Raw genomic sequence first — 20765 nt, forward strand, 5'->3', positions numbered from 1 at the left:
CATTTCTTTGGCAGCCTGCAGGGTTTAGGGATTATTTATTCCCGCCACCAGTGATATGGGTTCACGTATGTGGCTTTTGATGAATGGTACTGTCCCTGACGACATGACAACGTTTGGTCATCAGTGTGGCTGGTTTGGTAAATCTAACCATCCTAAATACACCCACCAACAGCCCCCTCTACAGTAAATGTCCACATGCACACACAGTACAAGACATATTGCTAGTCTCCTTTTGGTATGGAAGAAAACATGCTATACACAAGTACAGTGTTGTTGAGGGAATTATGGTGACACTTTTGACCAGAGGAAAGGTAGAACACCTGTTCATCATTCCTACAAATCATTCCTTTTACATGTAATCAAAGATGGTAGAACATTTCAACATGCCAATTTATTATTGTCTCCGCCAGGCCGAAAGGCATGGCGAGAGAGTATGTTTTGCACCCTGTCTGTCCGTCCGTGTGTCCTGTCCGTCCGTTAGCAGCTAATCTCCGGCACCGTTGGCCCAGTCGCTGCGAAACTGTGCCATTTTCACATGGGCCTGTTATAGCGCCACCAGGAGGCCGATTTGTGCAAAACCCATTTTTTTTGTATTACTCCTACATATTTGATCCAAACGTCATGCAAATCGGTACACAGTATCTCATGTGATCAACCCGGATCTGTCCGATTTTCCATATTCCATCCTCATTGGCTACGGTTGTCTTCCAAAGTTTGCAGGATACTGTAGGTCCGTTTTGAACAAAATGTCTCAAATCATGAACGCAGCTTGCGATATCCGTGACATTTCACACGCACATTCCCACTAGGCCGAGAAAGAAATGCCATCCTTTTCACATTGGCCTGTTATAGCGCCACCAGCAGGTCTAATTTAGCAAAACACATTTTTGGCACAAAATGCCTCAAATCATGAACGCAGTGTCCGATTGCCGTGAAAAGAAAAAAAGGCACCCTTTTCACATTGGCCTATTATAGCGCCACCAGGAGGCCATAATAACCTACCTGACCTGGCGGAGACCTGTGCGCCGAGGAGCACTTTTTCTAGTTGTTGTTGTTGTTGTTATTATTATTATTATTATTATTATTATTATTATTAGTACAGTATATCTTTGTTGTAAGCCATATGTCATTGGGCCTAGATAGTCAGACAAGCAAAATCTAATATCAAAGTCTAATCAACAATCATAGTTTTCTATAAAGTGTCAGCATAATATTTAGATGTCTTTTTACTTGCTCTAGGTAAGACCCATGTCCCCATTGGAAAGGTGTTATTTAGGATACAGATTAACCATAACACATTGGGTGGTTTGGGAACTAATTAAGAGACTTGGCTTACTCTCAAATCTGTAGAGAACAGAGGAATACGCAATTGGCTTTATCCATAACCCTGGGCTTGCTTGAGGATGTTTGGCTGGTGGCTTTGAGTCAAAACCTTGCAGAAATGTGTTGGTCAGTAAAACCATGGCTTCTTGTGTATATGAAATGTTTGCCTGATTTAATTCAAATCGTTTTCCTTCAGGGTTTTTCTTCGTTCTTGAAACTGGGGCTAAATAATCACTGGTATTTAACCAAGCACAATGTTACTGGGAAGGTTGCAGATGATGTACAGATGATGTCACTTACTAAACATTAAGTTCATCCTTATTTTGCTATACTTTTGAGATGATTGAACCGCTGTGTCAAAGGCAAGGAACAATTTCACCTACACTTTAGTGTAACAAGAAAAGCAAACACAATCAAGCATAATTGTGTGTTCACATACAATAATAATAATAATACTAATGATACAAAGAGTGACGTATTGATGCCAATGTACAACGTCTATGCTAATTACCCTGTTGCATGCTTGAACCTAATTTTGACACGACTGGCTTTGCATCCTTACAAGATTCCTCACCTTGTGAAAGGCTGTTCTGCGCCACGCGTTAGCCTCACATGAGCGGTTTGCATTTCTCCTTGTGGCAAAAAAAAGAAAAGGAAAGAAAGGAATTACAAAAGCAATTTGTTCTCCTTCATCACCTTATCTGATAAACACATTTTCATCAAATTGCGTGCATAAATGACACAATTGATTTTCTCATTAGTGAGTGGTGTCTGCAGAGATGACTATACCAATCAAAAAAAAATGCTGAAAATTCATTCCTCAATCACGCATTAACTACCACCAATAATACAGTTTTGAGTGCATACCATATTATGCCGTTGATGCTTATGTGATGAAAGCATTGGTCTATATTTGTAAAGGGAGACATGCAGTATTGATATTCCTGATTAGCATTGTGTTTGGGAAATAAGGAGCAGGCCTCGGTAGATAATTTGATGGTACAATCTGGCAAATACAAATATTGTGTGACCGGCACTTTGAATCTCATGCATAAATAAGTGGGTCATGTTCATGTTTGAAGCTGATGGTGGTGGTCGTGGCCCTCTAATGCTATCGCTACATCTCACTCATTTGGAATTCCAGTGACGTTGCAGAGATATAAAATAAGCTACTGTGAGCTACTGTATGTTTTGTACCAGTGTATTTGCTTTTCGTTTTTTTTCCAGTACTCAGACCTGATTTGTTTTTTTTGTTCGCCTGTCTATATCTTTCAGGGCAGCTTGAGAAGCAGCCATCAAATCTCCCCTCAGGAATTCCTCGGGGAGCTGAAGTCGGGGGCAGTGGACGAGCGGCTGTTTGCATGTCTGGATTCACTGCGTGTCTCCCTCACAAGCAACCCCGTCAGGTGAGAAAATGGCCTTTTTTCTCACATTTAATATTTGCCCTTACAGCGGTCTATGTTCTGTTAGCTTTTGCAGAAAACACAGAGACAGAAAACACAGAGACACTTTTTCTCTTTCTCTTCCCTGGTCACCATAAACATGTTCTAGTGTGCCTTCATCCCTCCAGGCACACCCAATGGGGCTGTGCCCTTTCATAGATGATATGATATACCAGAGGTCTTTCCCTCACACTGGCCCCTCCCCTCCTGTGTTGCCGGGGACCCAGATAAACAACTGCCTGCGGGGATTTATTAATATGTATTACAGCCACAGCTGTAATATTGGTTATTCCCTTGCCTGCCTTTTAATTGTTTGATGCATATCGGTAGCGTCCCTGTTGCCTCCCACCGCGTGTTTACCACAAAGATGACACAGAAAGTCAGCAGGTGGGGTTCCAATTCCCCCGTTCTCTACTTTAATTGAACATTTTATGCTTTTTATTTTAAAATGCAGGTCACATACAGAGATGCAGACATTTGCTGCAGGCAATTGAGGGGCGGACAATGAAATTGACAAGTTGCTTGCATTAAAATTACGCCTGATTTCAAGAGCCACTTTTTTCATTACTTATGCCCTTGTCAGGTCGTTGTTTATTTCAAATCCCTCAAATCTTTTTCTCATTCTTGCTCTGTGTGTGTGTGTGTGTGTGTGTGTGTGTGTGTGTGTTTGTGTGTGTGTGTGTGTGTGTGTGTGTGTGTGTGTGTGTGTGTGTGTGCGCGCGTGCGCAATCACACCGCCTATGTTATTCAGTAATCGGTTTCTGCTCATGGATTGCTGTGTTGTCTAGCACAAGACAGATATTACATCTGTCCGTTGCAATAATGAAAGTGTGTGCCGAGTGATAAATGGTTCATTCATTTAGATGGCTTACAACATTTTGAGATACTTGCTAAAGGAGTTTTCATTCATTTACATCAGCAACTTTGAAGAGAGCTTTGGGGTCATTGCTCATTGCTTGTACACCTCTTTGCTCACTTTGTAATGGTCTATGCCAGGCCGGGAGGCTAACGGTCATTTCCCCATGGAAACCTTGGATTATGACATAATAATTCCCCATATAGGGCATGCCTATTTCCGCTTAAGATACCTAGCACCTGCAAGTGCTGACGGTATCAAGACAGATAATAGAGACACCATGGTAATAACAACGTAATGACTGCTGGGAATAACTGGTCATTAGGTGCCAGAGTTTGAGAAGTCTGAGAATTCCAAAGGTAATAGGTCAAGCCTAGAACCAAAAAAGGCACCATCTGTAAATAGAAAATCTGTTGCAGTTTATTGTCTCCGCCAGGCCGAAAGGCATGGCGAGAGAGTATGTTTTACCCCCTGTCCGTCCGTCCGTGTGTCCGTCCGTCCGTCCGTGTGTCCTGTCCTTTCCGCTGCGAAACTGTGCACACACACTCCCTGGATGCCAATTCAGAACTTCTGCCCCAAATTTTTCACATGGGCCTGTTATAGCGCCACCAGGAGGCCGATTTGTGCAAAACCCATTTACTCCTACAGATTTTATCCAAACATCACGCAAATCAGTACACAGTATCTTTATAGTCATGTGACCAAGACGGATCTGTCCGATATTACATATTCCATCCAGATTGGCTAAGGTTGGCTTCCAAAGTTTGCAGGATGGGTCCGTTTTGAACAAAATGTCTCAAATCATGAACACAGCGTGCGATTTCCGTGAAAACTTGCACACACATTCCCACTTGGCGAATATTCAAACATTGCTGGCCCAATATTACCAACCTGACCTGGCGGAGACCTGCGCTCCGAGGAGCACTTTTTCTAGTTACAATATGTCATCTAGAATAATGGACAGAGTAAGTTTAGGAATGCATTAGAACAGCAAAAACAGTTCTAGCAATATATATAAACCAATGTTTTTATGGCTAGTTTGACTGGTTGTATTAACCTTTTTAGAAAGTTGTTTCCTCTCGAACCGCAATCTCTTATCAAATCAGAAATCTGCAGACAGTGCAGCTTAACCTCACAAACACCTTGCTCTCTGTCTCCATGCAGCCACAGCCCAGATAGAAACTTTTGTTTTTGCTTGCTGTACAAGAACTGTGTGTGCTGGCAGCTACTGTGCATATACTCTAGGGTTGGAAGACGATTCCCCCTACACGCAGTGGTGGAAAGTAACTAAGTACATTTACTTAAGTACTGTACTTAAGTACAATGTTGAGGTATTTGTACTTTACTGGAGTATTTCCAATTTCCAATACTTTTACTTCTACTCCACTACACTGTACATCTCAAATATTGTACTTTTACTCCACTACATGTATTTGAACACTTTAGTTACTTGTTACTTTGCAGATATAAATTGTTGCATTATACAAAATTAATTAACCACTTTATCCTATTTTATACCTAGGCTATTTGAAAATAGACGATCTACAAGCTCACAACGTGTCACATCGCGACGCGTTGTGAGCTTGTAGATCTGCTATTTTCAAACATTTTTGTACTTTTACTTTTGGTACTTTAAGTACATTTTGATACCAATACTTTTGTACTTTTGCTCAAGTACATTTGTAATTCCGGACTTCTTCTTGTAACAGAGTACTTCTACATTGCAGTATTGATACTTTTACTCACATTTTGAATGGGGAACTAACATGTAATGTTTTATTATTCATTGAAATCATTCCATTTACCCACAGAGTAAACCTGGGACCCCATATCATTTCACTTCATCTTTTCAATCATTGCACTGGCCTGTCATTCATCACATCACATCACACCTTTTATTGTCAAATACAGAGCTTATCCTGCAAGGATGGACATTGTACTATCAGCGTTACATTAGAGTGTGTTCTTTTTTATACTATAAATATATCTGGCCAGGCCAGGGAACCTACCCAGGGCTCTTTTTAACCCATTGAGACCTGAAGCCGATTCTACATGTCTCCTAAATCCCAACAGTTTTCTGAAAAATGTATATTTCTATATCAGTGGTGCTCAATCTTTTTTCATGTCATGGACCCCCAAAATTATATGTATTTGGCTGCGACCCCCATCAAAATATTTAGTTCCAGGGACCCCCAGAAGCAAAGATTTGAGTTAAAAATGTTCGCTTTAAAAATATATATATTCAAAGATTTGCACACATTTTCACGATTTTTCAAAAATAGCAGATCTACAAGCTCATAGCGCGGCACTCGGTGCCGCGCTATGAGCTTGTATATCTGCTATTTTTGAATAGCCCAAAGTGTAAAATAATGCTTTTTAGCTCAAATCTAAAAATGACACAGTTCCAGGTCGAGTGCAGCCATCAAGACCTAAGAAAGTTTGGCTTTGCAAATATGTTTATGTTGTGCTCATGCCATTCATGTTCTTTCCTTTCCTTCATATGCGCTGTTGATGAATGTGCGAATGTTGTTGAATGTGTGAATCTATAAACTCCAGAAATCTATATGTGTCTATCTTTTGCATATCTCCAGAACTGTTAATTCAGTCAACGATGAATAACCAGCATAGTTAGATCGGTATTGTATTGTACGTGTTGATTATTTGTCACTACTTAACCCATTGATACCTGGAACGCATCTGTGTCACTTTAGATGTCTTTGGCTATTCAAAAATAGCAGATATACAAGCTCATAGCGCGGCACCGAGTGCCGCGCTACGAGCTTGTAGATCTGCTATTTTTGAAAAATCTTGAAAAATACTTTTTAATATTTTTTTCCCCAAAAACTGTTAGAATTTAGATTTTTTTTAGAAGCGGCTTCAGGTCTCAATGGGTTAATTAAGGTAAACATACTGTGCTATTGTTTCAGATACTGTGTGTGTGTGTGTGTGTGTGTGTGTGTGTGTGTGTCTGCACGCATGCACTTTTGTATGCTGCTGTCTGGGCTACTATGACAGGCAGGATCGTAGCAGTAAATACATTTAGCGTCTAACTCCAAAGTGCTTTACATTCACACACATTCACACACCGATGGCAGAGGAGAACACGCCTGGTCAAAGTGGTGTGTGTGTGTATAAGTGAACACTTACACACACAGCTAGGAGGGGCCAAGGATTGAACCAGGAACCTTCCGATTCCAATATGGCCGCTCTACCTCCTGAGCCCCTGTCGTCCCCGGTTTACTGCTCTAGCAGTGATTTTCAACCATTTTAAAGGGTCTACACCATGAATTTTAACTTTTTCTTAATTTTTGTGTGTTTTTGGTCTCCCCCACCTCTCTTCTGTTCCAACAAATACCCGACTTCGAGCATGCAGGCTTTCATAGGCTATCTGTGGTTTTTATGTAAATTGGTCTGAAAACAGTCCGTCAGATTTGTTCCCCCACCCTACGTCACGTCTGGGAACAATTCCTCACGTTTTTCAGTTCTAACCAAAAAAAAATCGCAACATTTTTTTTTTTTTTTTTCATTTTTCATTTTTTTAATTTTTTTTCTTATTTTCTTTTTTTACTTTTTCCACACAGAACCAGGACATAACATGCATACAAACTGGCTCAATAGCGCCCTGTGCCAAACAGGACAATGTGGTATTGCAGGTGAAAGTGCTTTATAAGCCAGAGAGAAGTTAGTTGGAATGAGTATATCTGAGGCTTGATTTAGGCTCAAACCTTTTGAAAAACGTTTGAGGGACATAAACAATATGATATCAAATATTATTATTATTTTTTAAATTCATGGTGTAGCTCCTTTAATAACAAGGACCTCCAGTTTGACATGCATTAGGCTACGGACCCCCATTTAATGGTATTTCTATCTCTGGGACCCCAATTTATGTCGTAAAATCAATTTTAATTTAACTCTGAGAGTGCAGGGAAATATATATATTTTTTTTTCCGAACACTTTTGGGTTCTCAAAATGCAGATTTGTGCTTTCTGCTGAACACAAAGACTTATATAGTACATGTGCACAGTAATGAGCAGGAACAGTTTACATATGAATTGTCTCCAGATTTAGGAAAATATACTTTTATTAGACCAAGTAGTATAGACAAACTGTCATACATAACAAAAAATCACACCCAGTGTGAAGTGGGCGGTGTGTGGTCATCACAACATGACTCACTTTAAAAAAAGGATAAATGACTTTTTTTAAAGTCCATACTGCTATTCATAGGGCTGCACATGTGTCATGTGTTTCGCTAGCCAATCACAGTCCTGAATTTGCAAAGTCAGCCAATCACATTACAGTTAGTAGTGATGACACTAGCTGTAATGTGATTGGCTGATATGAAAAAAGTATCGATTTGCATTAACAATGGAAGGGTTAGGGGGTACACTAATTTTTTGGTCGGTGTCCAAAACTCACTTATAGGGGGCGGCTACACCGCCCCAAAAAGACAGTGGTGGAAGAAGTACTCGCACTTCTTACTTAGCACATTACCTGCCAATCACGGATATGTCCATGATTAATTATGCTTTTTTCCCCCTTTTCTTTTCTTATTTTAAGCATACTGTGGCGGTCGTATTTAAGGGGTGGCGGCCCGCCAATGCTCAATGCATATGGGGGAAACACTGGAGTGTTACAGACTCATAAGGGTCCATTTGGTTCTTAACTACCTATCATTTAGCTGGGGACCCCCTGGAACTCCCTCAAGGACCCCTGGGGGCCCCCGGACCCCACTTTGAGAACCAATGCTCTACAGTGTTCCTTTTGCCAAAGCAAACCATTTAGTTAGTCAATTTCACAAGTACACGATTTAAGTGAAATGCCTTGGGGGCACAACAAGTCTCTCGACCTTGCCTTTCTCATGTAAAACAGTGTGCTGTTCATGGCTGAACGGTGAGGCGGCAATATCCTTGCATCATCTCTTGTCCAGCTGGTCCTGTGTTTGGTTCGTTATTATCTGCACCGTTGTTTGATCTCATATGGTTCTGGGCCTGGGGCTGTCGTCCACAGTGTGGTGGTATCATACAATATTTTCTGTGGTTGGCTCCCTCTGTGCTTAGTCGGAGGGTCTGATTGGACAGCTGATTTATGTGAAGGTGTCTGATTGGACCGCTGAGTGATGTTTCCATTACTGGCCTCGACTGCTATGGCTGACATCGTTTTTTCATCATTCACATTTTTTTCTTTCTTCCCCAATTCTGTCTTTCTTCTGTTCATTTTCTTGAATTTTTTTGTTCCATTTTTACACTCCATCCATTCTTTTAGAATTTAATAACCAGTAGATGAAAGTAGCAAGTAACCAAAATAATTTTGGCATGTTTGTGTAATGAATCATTATATCAATACTACATGTACTGAAGTTCAAGTTGTGATGACGTGACTGGCTTCTGTGCTGCTGGGTGGGTGAGTCATGGACGCATGTCCATGACTCACCCACCCACATCAGTGCAACTCACTCACCCACATCAGTGCAAATCGATTATGCCCAATTATGGACATGCCCAATATCACTCTACTACTCTAGGAGTTCACTATGACTCAGACATAACCATATATAGAGTTCACTATGACTCATACATAACCATATATAGAGTTCACTATGACTCAGACATAACCATATATAGAGTTCACTATGACTCATACATAACCATACATAGAGTTCACTATGACTCAGACATAACCATACATAGAGTTCACTATGACTCAGACATAACCATACATAGAGTTCACTATGACTCAGACATAACCATACATAGAGTTCACTATGACTCAGACATAACCATACATAGAGTTCACTATGACTCAGACAGAACCATACATAGAGTTCACTATGACTCAGACATAACCATACATAGAGTTCACTATGACTCAGACAGAACCATACATAGAGTTCACTATGACTCAGACAGAACCATACATAGAGTTCACTATGACTCAGACAGAACCATACATAGAGTTCACTATGACTCAGACATAACCATACATAGAGTTCACTATGACTCAGACATAACCAAATGTAGGGTTCCCACTGCAGCTACACCCAAATATGGTGTGTGTCATGCTGACTGTGACGGCATGACAAGGTCAGACCAGTGGCGTGCACAGACATTTTGGGGGGCAGGTGCTCAAGTAAAAAAAAAGGGCACCTTGCTGCCTTAGTGCCTTAGTAGTGTGAGATTTATAGAAGATTTTCTTTTTTTGTTTACTTGGTCTGCTCTTTTTTCCCTCTACACCTATACCTCTTTGCCAAAAATAGCCGATCTACAAGCCCACAGCGCGAGGCGCTGTGGGCTTGTAGATTGGCTATTTTTGGCTAAAGTTCCCCTCAGAAAAGGGATGCTAGGTTTCGAGTGGTTATGGTAAAAAGAAAAATCATATCACATAAAGATTTGGCGGACCCCCTGTTGTAACTCTGAGGACCCCCTAGGGGTCCCGGACCCCCTGTTGAAGACCCCTGCTGTAAACCGGAAAAAAGGGCACTTCTGGTCAAGAGGGCAAAGGGCAGGTGCTCTAGCACCACCAATAGTCTATCTGTGCACGTCCCTGGGTCAGACCCAAACAAACTGTGTCATCATGACACCAGTGGTGTGTTCTACCGTCTCACGCTATATACATAGTGTGACCTGCAGAAAATGTTGTAGCCAAATGTAGTACAGCCCTCTACTAACCATTTCATCCATTGAAAACGCGTCAGCGTGTCTCCACGACCACGCGCATGTCATGCAGGGAATGATAATCGTATCCCTCCGAAAACACCTAGAACACACCACTGCATCAGACTCAAACAAATCATATAAGTAGCTCTTCTTGAGTAACCATGGCGATCTGGTCAACCCTAGAGCAGTGGTTCTCAAACATTTTCATGTCAAGGACCCCCAAATTGACACTTAATAGCCCGCGGACCCCCATTTCAAAAGATATGCCAGGGACCCCCATAAGAGAAGATTTTTACGGCTCTAGCAGTGATTCTCAACCATTTTAATTTCAAGGACCCCCAGTATGACATGCATTAGGGCTACAGACCCCCATATAATGGCATTTCTATCACTTGGACCACAATTTATATTGTAAAATCTATGTCAATTTAACTCTGAGAGTGTCTGTAACTCTGTAACTCTCAGTTACAGACCCATACGGGTCCATTTGGTGCCTAATCTATCATTTAGCTGGGGACCCCCTGGATCTCCCTCAAGGACCCCTGGGGGTCCCCGGACCCCACTTTGAGAACCAATGCCCTAGAGCACATGAAATCCATGTCAAATGCACATACATGGGGATTTTCAACATGCACTTATGTCCGAAACAATATAAACTGTGTGTGTCAAGTGCAGAAAGGTAACTTTAAACAATACAAAACCAACCAAATACAGTTTGATATTTGGTTGGGTATAAGTGGTAAAAGTAATATTTAAAACTTATCTTAAATGGCATTTATCCAAATTAAAGATTAGTTTACATAAATTCAGTGGCGTGCTCAGACATTTTGAGGGGCAGGTGCTCAAGTAAATTATTCTTTTTTTTGTTTACTTGGTCTGCTCTTTTTTCCCTCTACACCTATACCTCTTTGCCAAAAATAGCAGATCTACAAGCCCACAACGCCTCGCGCTGCGAGGCGTTGTGGGCTTCTAGATCTGCTATTTTTGGCTAAAGTTCTCCTCAGAAAAGGGATGCTAGGTTTTGAGTGGTTATGGTAAAAAGAAAAATCATATCACATAAAGACTTGGCGGACCAAGTAGTAACTCTGAGGACCCCCTAGGGGTCCCGGACCCCCTGTTGAAGACCCCTGCTGCAAAAGGGCACTTCTGGTCAAGAGGGCAAAGGGCAGGTGCTCTAGCACCACCTAGAGTCTATCTGTGCACGTCCCTGCATAAATTGATTGATTTACATTGTAATATTTTGTTTTATTTCTAACTATACTAGTGTGTATAACATGGAGCACATATGTAAAGCTAGTGCATGCAGGGCTTACTGAAGTAAAGGACAGTGCATTCATTGTATACATAATGAAGTATTAACTGCTCTGCCTACAGAACAGAACTCCGGTAACGTTGAACATTACCAGAGACCAGTGCAGCAATAGATTACTTTCAGTGTTACGAATGGTCTTTTAAACCGTCTGAACCATTAGCCCGTTTAGGATTACAAAAGGGTGTTTATGTATTGTTTTGTTTTGTATCCACCACCCGCTTCCGAGCTCGGATCAATATGTGATGGAATGAGCTCCTTCTCCTGATAGCTAGACCATTTCTATAAGGAAACGTTCCATATTGTACCATGTATAGCTAGCCTGCAATTGCAGCTGTATTAACCCATTTAGACCGGGAACGCATCTGTGTCATTTTAAGATTTATTTGGCTATTCAAAAATAGCAGATATACAAGCTCATAGCGCGGCACCGAGTGAGCTTGTAGATCTGCTATTTTTTGGGAAAATCGTGAAAACGTGTGCAAATCTTTGAATATCTATTTCTTCCATAGCAAACATGTTTAACTCTATTACAACTTCTGGGGGGGTCCCTGGAACAAAATATTTTGAGATGGGGTCTGCGGCAAAAATTAATATAGTTTTGGGGGGTCCTTGACAGTTCAAAAAACTCTTAGGATTTAGAAGACATTTGTAGAATCCCCCCCAGAAGTAAAGATTTGAGTCACAAATGTTTGCTTTGAAAAATATATATATTGAAAGATTTGCTAAAATGTTCACGATTTTTCCAAAAATAGCAGATCTACCAGCTCTCGGTGCCGCGCTATGAGCTGGTATATCTGCTATTTTTAAAAAATGCCAAAGAAATCGAAAAAAGACACAGATTATTTCCCGGTCTGAATGGGTTAATACAAAATCAATACCCAGCCCTATGGCCTCATCCAGAACTCTAACCCCATTGGCTTTTCCCCATGCAGTCCCAGTAGTTTATGAGGACACTCCAGTGCAAAGAGTGCCAGTGTATATGTGAGATGAGTCACTGTGGTGATGGCAGCTTTCTCCCCTTCATACCGCCATCCTTCTCTTTGCTTCACCTCTCATCAGGCAACATTGGCCCTCTCTTTCTCTTCTCATTCGTCTTAAGAGCAGGACGTGGCCCTCACTCCTCTACACCCTCTTTTTTCAGCCCAGTCATCAGTCCCTTAACCCATTAAGACCAGGAACGCATCTGTGTGTCATTTTAAGATTTCTTTGCGCTGTAAAAAAAATAGCAGATATTCAAGCTCATAGCGCGGCACCGAGTGCCGCGCTATGAGCTTGAATATCTGCTATTTTTGAAAAATCACATTTGCACATTTTTGAATATATATTTTTTTAAAGCGAACATTTTAACTCTGTTACAACTTCTGGGGGTCCCTGGAACGAAATATTTTGAGATGGGGGTCCACGGCCGAATACATATAATTTTTGAGAACCACGCGATATTATAGAAACATTAGTTAGGATTTAAAAGACGTTTTGTAGAATCCCCCCTGAAGATTTGAGTTACAAATGTTCGCTTTAAAAAATATGTATATTCAAAGACCCACGATTTTCCACGATTTAAAAATAAATAAATCATTTTTTGTAAATCTGCTATTTTTGAATAGCCCAAAGAAATCTAAGAGAGATGCGTTCCCGGTTTGAATGGGTTAATGCCGTCTCCGTCTCTCCCCCTTGCCACTCGTTCTCCAACCCCATCACACTCCTTCACTCGCCCGCCCTGCCAGTTTCATCTTTGCTCACGACGGTCCATTGTCAGCATTTCACCCCCTTTAAGTCTTTCCTTGCTTATGCCCCCTTATCCTTTTCTCTCTCGACCTCAGTTCTCCCCAGTCCTCTCTCTCTTTTCTATACTCTGTGTCAAAAGAATCCCGTCTTTTGTGTGTGTGTGTGTGTGTGTGAGTGTCCCAGTGAAAAAAAGCTCCAGGATGTAATGTAAAGCCCATAATTTCCCCTGGGCCCAATAAAAACAGTGGCCCCCGTCTCACTTCTCTCTACAGGGGATTGCTTAGGAGGTGACAAATCTACAGCACAGATATTTCTGAAGAGAATGACAATTTTTATTTTTTTCCATCTCCTACTTCTACTCATTCCACTCTGCTTCACCTCCCCTGAGTTCTCAGCAATACCCTGTACGTTTGCCCATAGCAGAGCAATTCCGATGGTTGACAATACTATGAAAATCCATTAGGGATGTGTTAACCACTGTTTTGGTGCTCACACTGTTTCAAGATGATTAACATTTAAACTAACTACTGTAAGTGGTCAATGCAGTGCAAGTGTTAATCCACTCTGTCACTTTACATTAATTAGGCCGTTCATTGTTCACGCGCACATCTCCTCCTCCTGTGGATTTTATTCCTATTATAACAAAAGAAACAATGTGTGTAGCATTGGGACTTGAGATTGAGAAGCTGAAAAAAAAATGTTGCAAGCCTTTCGGGTTTTAAAACAGTGAATGAAAGGTTGTTGATACTTGATCTATGGTGTCAACGTCTGCCTGAAGCATCTGTAGAACACTTGAGTCATGCCCTATGTGCTTGCAAGTCTTGCGTGATGCTGCATCACATGCCGTCTGTCTCAAATTCGTCTACTCTGGATCCAGGAGTGCGTTAAATCTCAGCATGAAGGCTCTTGTACACTATCCGTATTTTTTGTCCGGAATTGGTGCACATTAAAAAATGAATGCCTACTGAAAGGTGACTTTTCAGGGCTGTTTTAAAAGAAGCCAGTGATCTACAGTACATTGTTTGAGGGATGGGGTCAGGACATTCAACACTTGGGCGGAAGTGCGGTAGAAGGAGAATTTGCCCATGTTTGTTTTATGGGTGGGTGGTACTAGATCGTTGTTTACGCTCCCTCTGGTATTGTGGCTGGAGGTGTCGCAATTTGTCTTAGTTGTATTTAGTATTTAGATGTGTGGGCATTGAGGGCAAAGTCGCATTGACTATTTTGAAAGCCAATCCCAGGTTAGTTGTTTAGCCCTGTCTTCTACCCTGAGCCATCCTAGGCTAGCAAAATGTGTGGGAAAAAGGTACATTAGGCTAGCAAAATGTGTGGGGAAAAAAGGTGGGTCATGTGCCCCAGGCCAAGCAGTAGTCGAATCCTCACGTTGTGTCAATCACATTGACACATTGACACAACACATCTAAAACGTTTGTCTTTCATTCACGATGTTGGATCAAGTTCCGACTTTTTGTGTTTTTTTGCATCATCATGTCTTTACGTTACACGAGGCTGCACCAAGCCTATCTGTAGTTTCAGGAAAGGCTCATTGCCTAGTGGGAACTTTTCCGATCCAATGCAACGATACAATTTAGAATGCTAATTAAACAGTGTGTCTACTGCCAGCCGCTGTTCAGGATGGAGGAATTAGTGAACTTCTTCTTTTTAATGTGGCTCCAGTAGTAGCAAAGCATCAAACTGGGGCCAGTGAATTAAACCTTGAAACAATCTGGATTATCCCGCAGCTCCTTGCTCTTTATGCAGGTCTTAGGATGGACGCAATCGTGTCTTTTTTGTCTCAGCCAAGATGTACCCGTTAACATGTTTCAGATTCCATTCCATTTGGCTTTAACTGCCATCACAAATTTGCAGGCCCTGGGTTATGAATAATATGCTCTGAGGAGCAACACTTTTTTTCTAGTTATTTTTGTGTTGAAGTGCAAAGACCACACAGTCGTCCTCGTTGCTTGATGACTGGTTTGTTTCATTCTGCAAAGTTTTAATTGGACTGCTGTGGCAGGTGGTGTGCGTAGCGATTATTTTGCGGATGGCGGATAAAAAAAAAAAAACGATATGAAAACCTTAAGGCCACTTTTTTTCCCTAAAACGGAACTATCTTGTTAACCCATTGAGACCGGGAACGCATCTGTGTGTCATTTTTAGATTTCTTTGGGCTATTAAAAATAGCAGATCTACAAGCTCATAGTGCGGCACGAGTGCCGCACTATGAGCTTGTAGATCTGCTATTTTTGAAAAATCATGAAAAGTTGTGCAAATATTTTTATTTTATTTTTATTTTTTTTTATTTTTTTCTGCGGACACTTGTAACTCAAATCTTTGCTTCTGGGGATTCCTGGAACTAAATATTTCACAAATGTTTGCTTTAAAAGATATATAATCCAATATTTTGCCACGAATTTTCACGATTAAAAAAAGAATAGCAGATCAACAAGCTCGTGCTATGAGCTTGTAGATCTGCTATTTTTGAATAGCCAAAGAAATCTAAAAATGACACACAGATGCGTTCCCCGGTCTTAATGGGTTAATTATTAATTATCTGTCCTTATTACCACCCCCAGCCATGTCTCTGCAGTCCCCCCTCCACCTTCCTCTCTCTCTCGTGTCATTCATTGAACTCATTGAATGGTCATAGGTTTATTCACATGCTGATGATGACGGGGGTCGCTCGTGTGTCGGCTTCACTGCACCACCATCTCTTCATCCACTTCTTTTTGCTCTGATCGTCCCCTGGTTGCTAATGGAGCCCTCCTCCTCCTCCTCCTCCTCCTGCCAGCTTCACTCTTAGTCACTTCATCTGCATAGCCCTCTCCCATTCTCCGGGTGCCCTCCCCTGCTACCTCCCCTACAATGGTTCATGGCTGAAAGCGCAAAGGATGTGGGTGGGAAGGTACAAAGACTTCATTATGTTTTGGAGAGCCTCTTGAGTGCTGCTGTACTGCCCGTGATGGGCTTTACAGACAATTGGGAGAGGGTCCTCATTTATGTTAAGAGCTTTTAACCCTTTAAGACCGGGAACGCATCTGTGTGTCGTTTTCATTCTTTAGCTATTCAAAAAATAGCAGATATACAAGCTCATAGCGCGGCACCGAGTGCCGCGCTATGAGCTTGTAGATCTGCTATTTTTTTTTTTTTATCGTGAAAATGTGTGAATTTTTGAATATATATATTTTTCAAAGTGAACATTTTTTAACTCAAATCTTTTCTTCTGGGGGGTTCTATAAATTTGTCTTGTAAATCGTAACAGTTTTTTGAAAAAACGTACTGTATGTTGCTATAATATCAGTGGTTCTCAAACTTTTTTTCATGTCAAGGACCCCCAAAATGATATATATATTTGGCCGTGGACCCCCATCCCAAAATATTTTCCAAGTACCCCCCAGAAGCAAAGATTTGAGTTAGAAATCTTTGCTTAAAAGATACAGTATATTCAAAGATTTGCACAAATGTTCACGATTTTTCAAAAATAGCAGATCTACAAGCTCATAGCGCGGCACTCGGTGCCGCGCTATGAGCTTGTAGATCTGCTATTTTTGAATAGCCAACGTGTAAAATAACGGTTTAAAGTGGTTACACAGACGCATTCCCGGCCTTAATGGGTTAATCATGTCAAATCTGTCCTCCCAGAGCCCAGCTTTGATTCTGATTGTAATTAATGACTATGTCGGTGATGGACAAACACTGCCAAAAGACTGATGGGTTCATATATGCCTATTAGCCAAATGCTGAGGTTATATAAGGGTGTTTCATAGATCAAAGGATCACTTTCCCCCTAAATTAAAACCAATGCTCAAGAGAGACTTCGTTCTTGCAATTATGTTAATGTGTGTCTTTTTTGTGTGTGAACGTGCCGTAGAGAATACAGCCATGTGTCTTTGACTCTTGACCTCGGGACAGTGAAAGATGCATTTTATAGGCTAAAACGGTGAAGCCTTGATGCATCTTCTGGTCATCAACAGTCCAGAAAAACAGCTGATATTCTATTTTAACCCTTTAAGACCGGGAAAGCATAATTTGTGTCATTTTGGCTCTTCAAAAAGTAGCAGATCAGATCTTCTATTTTTAGAAATATCGTGAAAATGTGTGCATTTTTATCTTTTTTTCTCTAGCGCACATTTTTAACATCTGTTACAACTTCTGGGGGGGTCCCTGGAACAAAATATTTTGAGATGGGGATCCATGGCCAAAATTCATATAATTTTGGGGGTCCTTCTTGACATGAAAAAGTTTGAGAACCACTGATTATTGCAAAAAAAAGAAGACATTTGTAGAATCCCCCAGAAGCAACAATTTGAGTTACAATTGTTTGCTTTAAAAAATATATACATATATATTCAAAGATTTGCTCAAATTTTCACGATTTAAAAAAAAATAGCAGATCTACAGTGCCGCGCTATGAACACGTATATCTGCTATTTTTGAATAGCCCAAAGAAATCTAAAATGACAGAGAGTGCGTTCCCGGATGAAATGGGTCAATCTACTAAAGTCCCATTTGTTCAACCAGAATGTCAATTGCAGCAGTAAATCACGTCGGTCCATTTTGTCTGTTTTATCAACCACTTGTAGGCAGCCTTGAACCCCATGACCTCTTGTGTGGCCCGTTCTTCATATTCCACGCCTCTGCTTCGCTGCTCCCTTTTGTTAACGGAATATGCTGTTGCTATGGTGAGAGAGATCACCACAATAATTAGGATAGGTCAGCAGATTACCTTGTAAGGCACCAGGCAGCCTCGTCGTTGCCCTTTTGTGTTGTCAGTGACTCTTGTTGTCATCATTTCCCCACACAGTACAATGCATTACATTTGCTTGTCAAGCTCTCGATGTTTATAACGTTGACAAAAATGAATTCCGTCAGCAGTTTTGTCACTTATGATCAGAGGATTCACAGCTCATTTCCAAGGGAAGCTGCTTCAGCTCGAGCCATATTATTGTAGTGCAAAACACAGACTGTATGAAGTAGGGGTGTCAGAAAAAATCAATTCTAATATGAATCGCGATTCTGCTGTTGGATTCAGAATCGATTCTCATTTTCAAAAAAAAAAAAAAAAATCTGTTTTTTCTTCCAAATCTGTTTTTTTGGGGGGGGGTCTTGGATTTACCTTTGTGTGTTTACATTATTATCAGTTGATAAAACCTTTACAATTATTAAAGCTACAAATATACTCCGCTCTCATGCCAGCAGACTGGTTTTGAATGTAGAATCGTTTTGAATGTAGAATCGTTTTGAATGGAGAATCGTTTTGAATGGAGAATCGTTTTGAATGGAGAATCGTTCTGAATGGAGAATTGTGAATATATATTTTTAAAGCGAACATTTGTAACTCAAATCTTTGGAACAAAATATTTTACAAATGTTTTTTCTAATATAGCAGATCTACAAGCTCGTAGCGCGGCACTCAGAGCTTGTATATCTGCTATTTTTTAATAGCCAAATAAATCTAAAAATGACTTTTCTAAATGGGTTAAAGAACCACTAACTAATTGTAATCAACAAAATGCTGACATTTTGTCATTTTGATATGAGAACGAAAACCACTGTCATTTTCCTTTTTATGCCTGATGCTTGTTTTCAACGATTTGCCGCTGTAGACCTGCAACTCTTTTTGGACTTTTGTCTCCCTTTTTCCAACAGTGAGACACTGGTGGTGTTTTAGCATGCATCTCTTGCTGCACCGCCTCCATATCCTAGGAACAAGTGCACACCGTGTTCCAGCAGGTTATGTAGACACTAGACAGGGCTTAGATGCTCCCCTTATCAAGTTTGTGCTGGTGGAGCAGACAGAAGTAATTCTCTTGCTTCATACCGGGTTCAGAGGCTTACCCTGTGACTCCTGCCACTGACCCCTGTCTGCCTCACCTACCTCGGGCCGCTCCAAACACTCCCTTTTCTCCTCTGATGAGGGGCCACAGTGCTAGCCCACAGCACCCCCAGCCCAGGCTACAGGGTGTAATTGTATTAACCCTTTAAGACCTGAGGCCATAAAAAATATAAAAAATATAAAAAATGTAAAAAAATGTAAAAATGTAAAAATATTAAAAATTTAAAAATCAAAAAAATTAAAAATACAAAACATATAAATAAAAAAATATATATACAAAAAAATATATATCTCTAAATATGTTGTTCCAGAGATCCCCAGAATCAAAGATTTTAGTTACAAATGTTCGCTTTAAAATATATATTTGCACACAATTTTCAAGATTTTTCAAAAAAATTGCAGATATACAAGCTCATAGCGCGGCACTCGGTGCCGCACTATGAGCTTGTATATCTGCTATTTTCGAATAGCCAAGTGTAAAATAATGCTTTTTGAGCACACATCTAAAAAAATGACACAGATGCGTTCCAGGTCGTAATGGATTAAATGGATGTGATAAATGGATCTGACAAACAAGTGGAAATTGGTTTTTGATATTATATTAAAAGTGACCTTCAAGGTTTAAGGCCCGGGATTTGTTATTTTGTCAGTTTAAGCTATTCAATGGAGTGAGCCTCTATGAGCCCCTCCTCCTGCTTTGTTTAGTAAACATGACGGGACGGCCTTGTCTGTCTGTTAGCAGGCCCTATAAACATGAGTACACAACCCCCTAAAACAGATACTTAACACCATTGTTTAAACACACACGCACGCACGCACGCACGCACACACACACACACACACACACACACACACACACACACACACAGACAGACAGACAGACAGACAGACAGACAGACAGACAGACAGACAGACAGACAGACAGACAGACAGACAGACAGACAGACAGACAGACAGACAGACAGACAGACACGTTTTGCTTTTTTTGCCTGGGGCATTGTGAATCGTGCAAGTCAAAATTCAACTTGAGCGATTTTTTGCCAAATTGAACAGAAACGACAACAAATGTGTTTGCACGCATGAATACAGATTCTGGATCTTAAAAGACATTTGGTGCCAGAGGTTTTTTAAAACCAGGGTACATCTAGTGCTGCAATTTTTTACCGTTTACGCTGCACTCTTTACGGCTGTGGACTCGAGGACACGAATGTAAACAAAGGCTGCGTGCACGATGGTGGAGGTTCCCGACTGTCGCCTGGAACAATAACATTTCTAACGTGATCCGCCGTTGCAGAGTGATCGGCCATCGAAAACGTCTCGTTTCCACCACGTTAAAAAAAGATATGGAGATATGAAGCTTTTTTTTAATATGAAGAGTTCAAATGGGAGCGGACGGGAGGTAGTTTTTTTGGCACGGATCCACATCCGTCCTCTCCTTTTTTCAAGCTCTGTGAATCATTCCAAAGTTGCGTTAGAGCGCCCCATGTGGAAAAATAAATAAATAAATATCCCTCACGGAGATTCCCGGTTATGGCACTCAACGAGTGTATTTGCAAGAAAACGGGAATTCCCGGTTTTGGCACTCAATGTGTTAAGACATCTCTGCTCAGG

At 40.9% G+C, this 20765-nt stretch overlaps 2 protein-coding genes across 2 annotated transcripts in view; both read left to right on the plus strand.

Moving 5' to 3' along the window:
* Positions 1-20765, plus strand: part of pcdh20 (protocadherin 20) — a 221721-nt gene that overhangs the window by 163514 nt on the left and 37442 nt on the right. The window lies entirely within an intron of this gene.
* The window catches only part of LOC311050480 (protein diaphanous homolog 3-like), a 380395-nt gene that overhangs the window by 80221 nt on the left and 279409 nt on the right, over positions 1-20765 (plus strand). Inside the window, exon 5 of the mRNA XM_084064564.1 lies at positions 2599-2729. Coding sequence (XP_083920690.1) covers positions 2599-2729 — 131 coding nt within the window. The remainder of the gene's footprint in view (positions 1-2598; positions 2730-20765) is intronic.

This window comes from Gymnoscopelus microlampas (assembly GCF_963454915.1).
Source record: "Gymnoscopelus microlampas genome assembly, chromosome: 1".
NCBI classification, from domain to species: domain Eukaryota; kingdom Metazoa; phylum Chordata; class Actinopteri; order Myctophiformes; family Myctophidae; genus Gymnoscopelus; species Gymnoscopelus microlampas.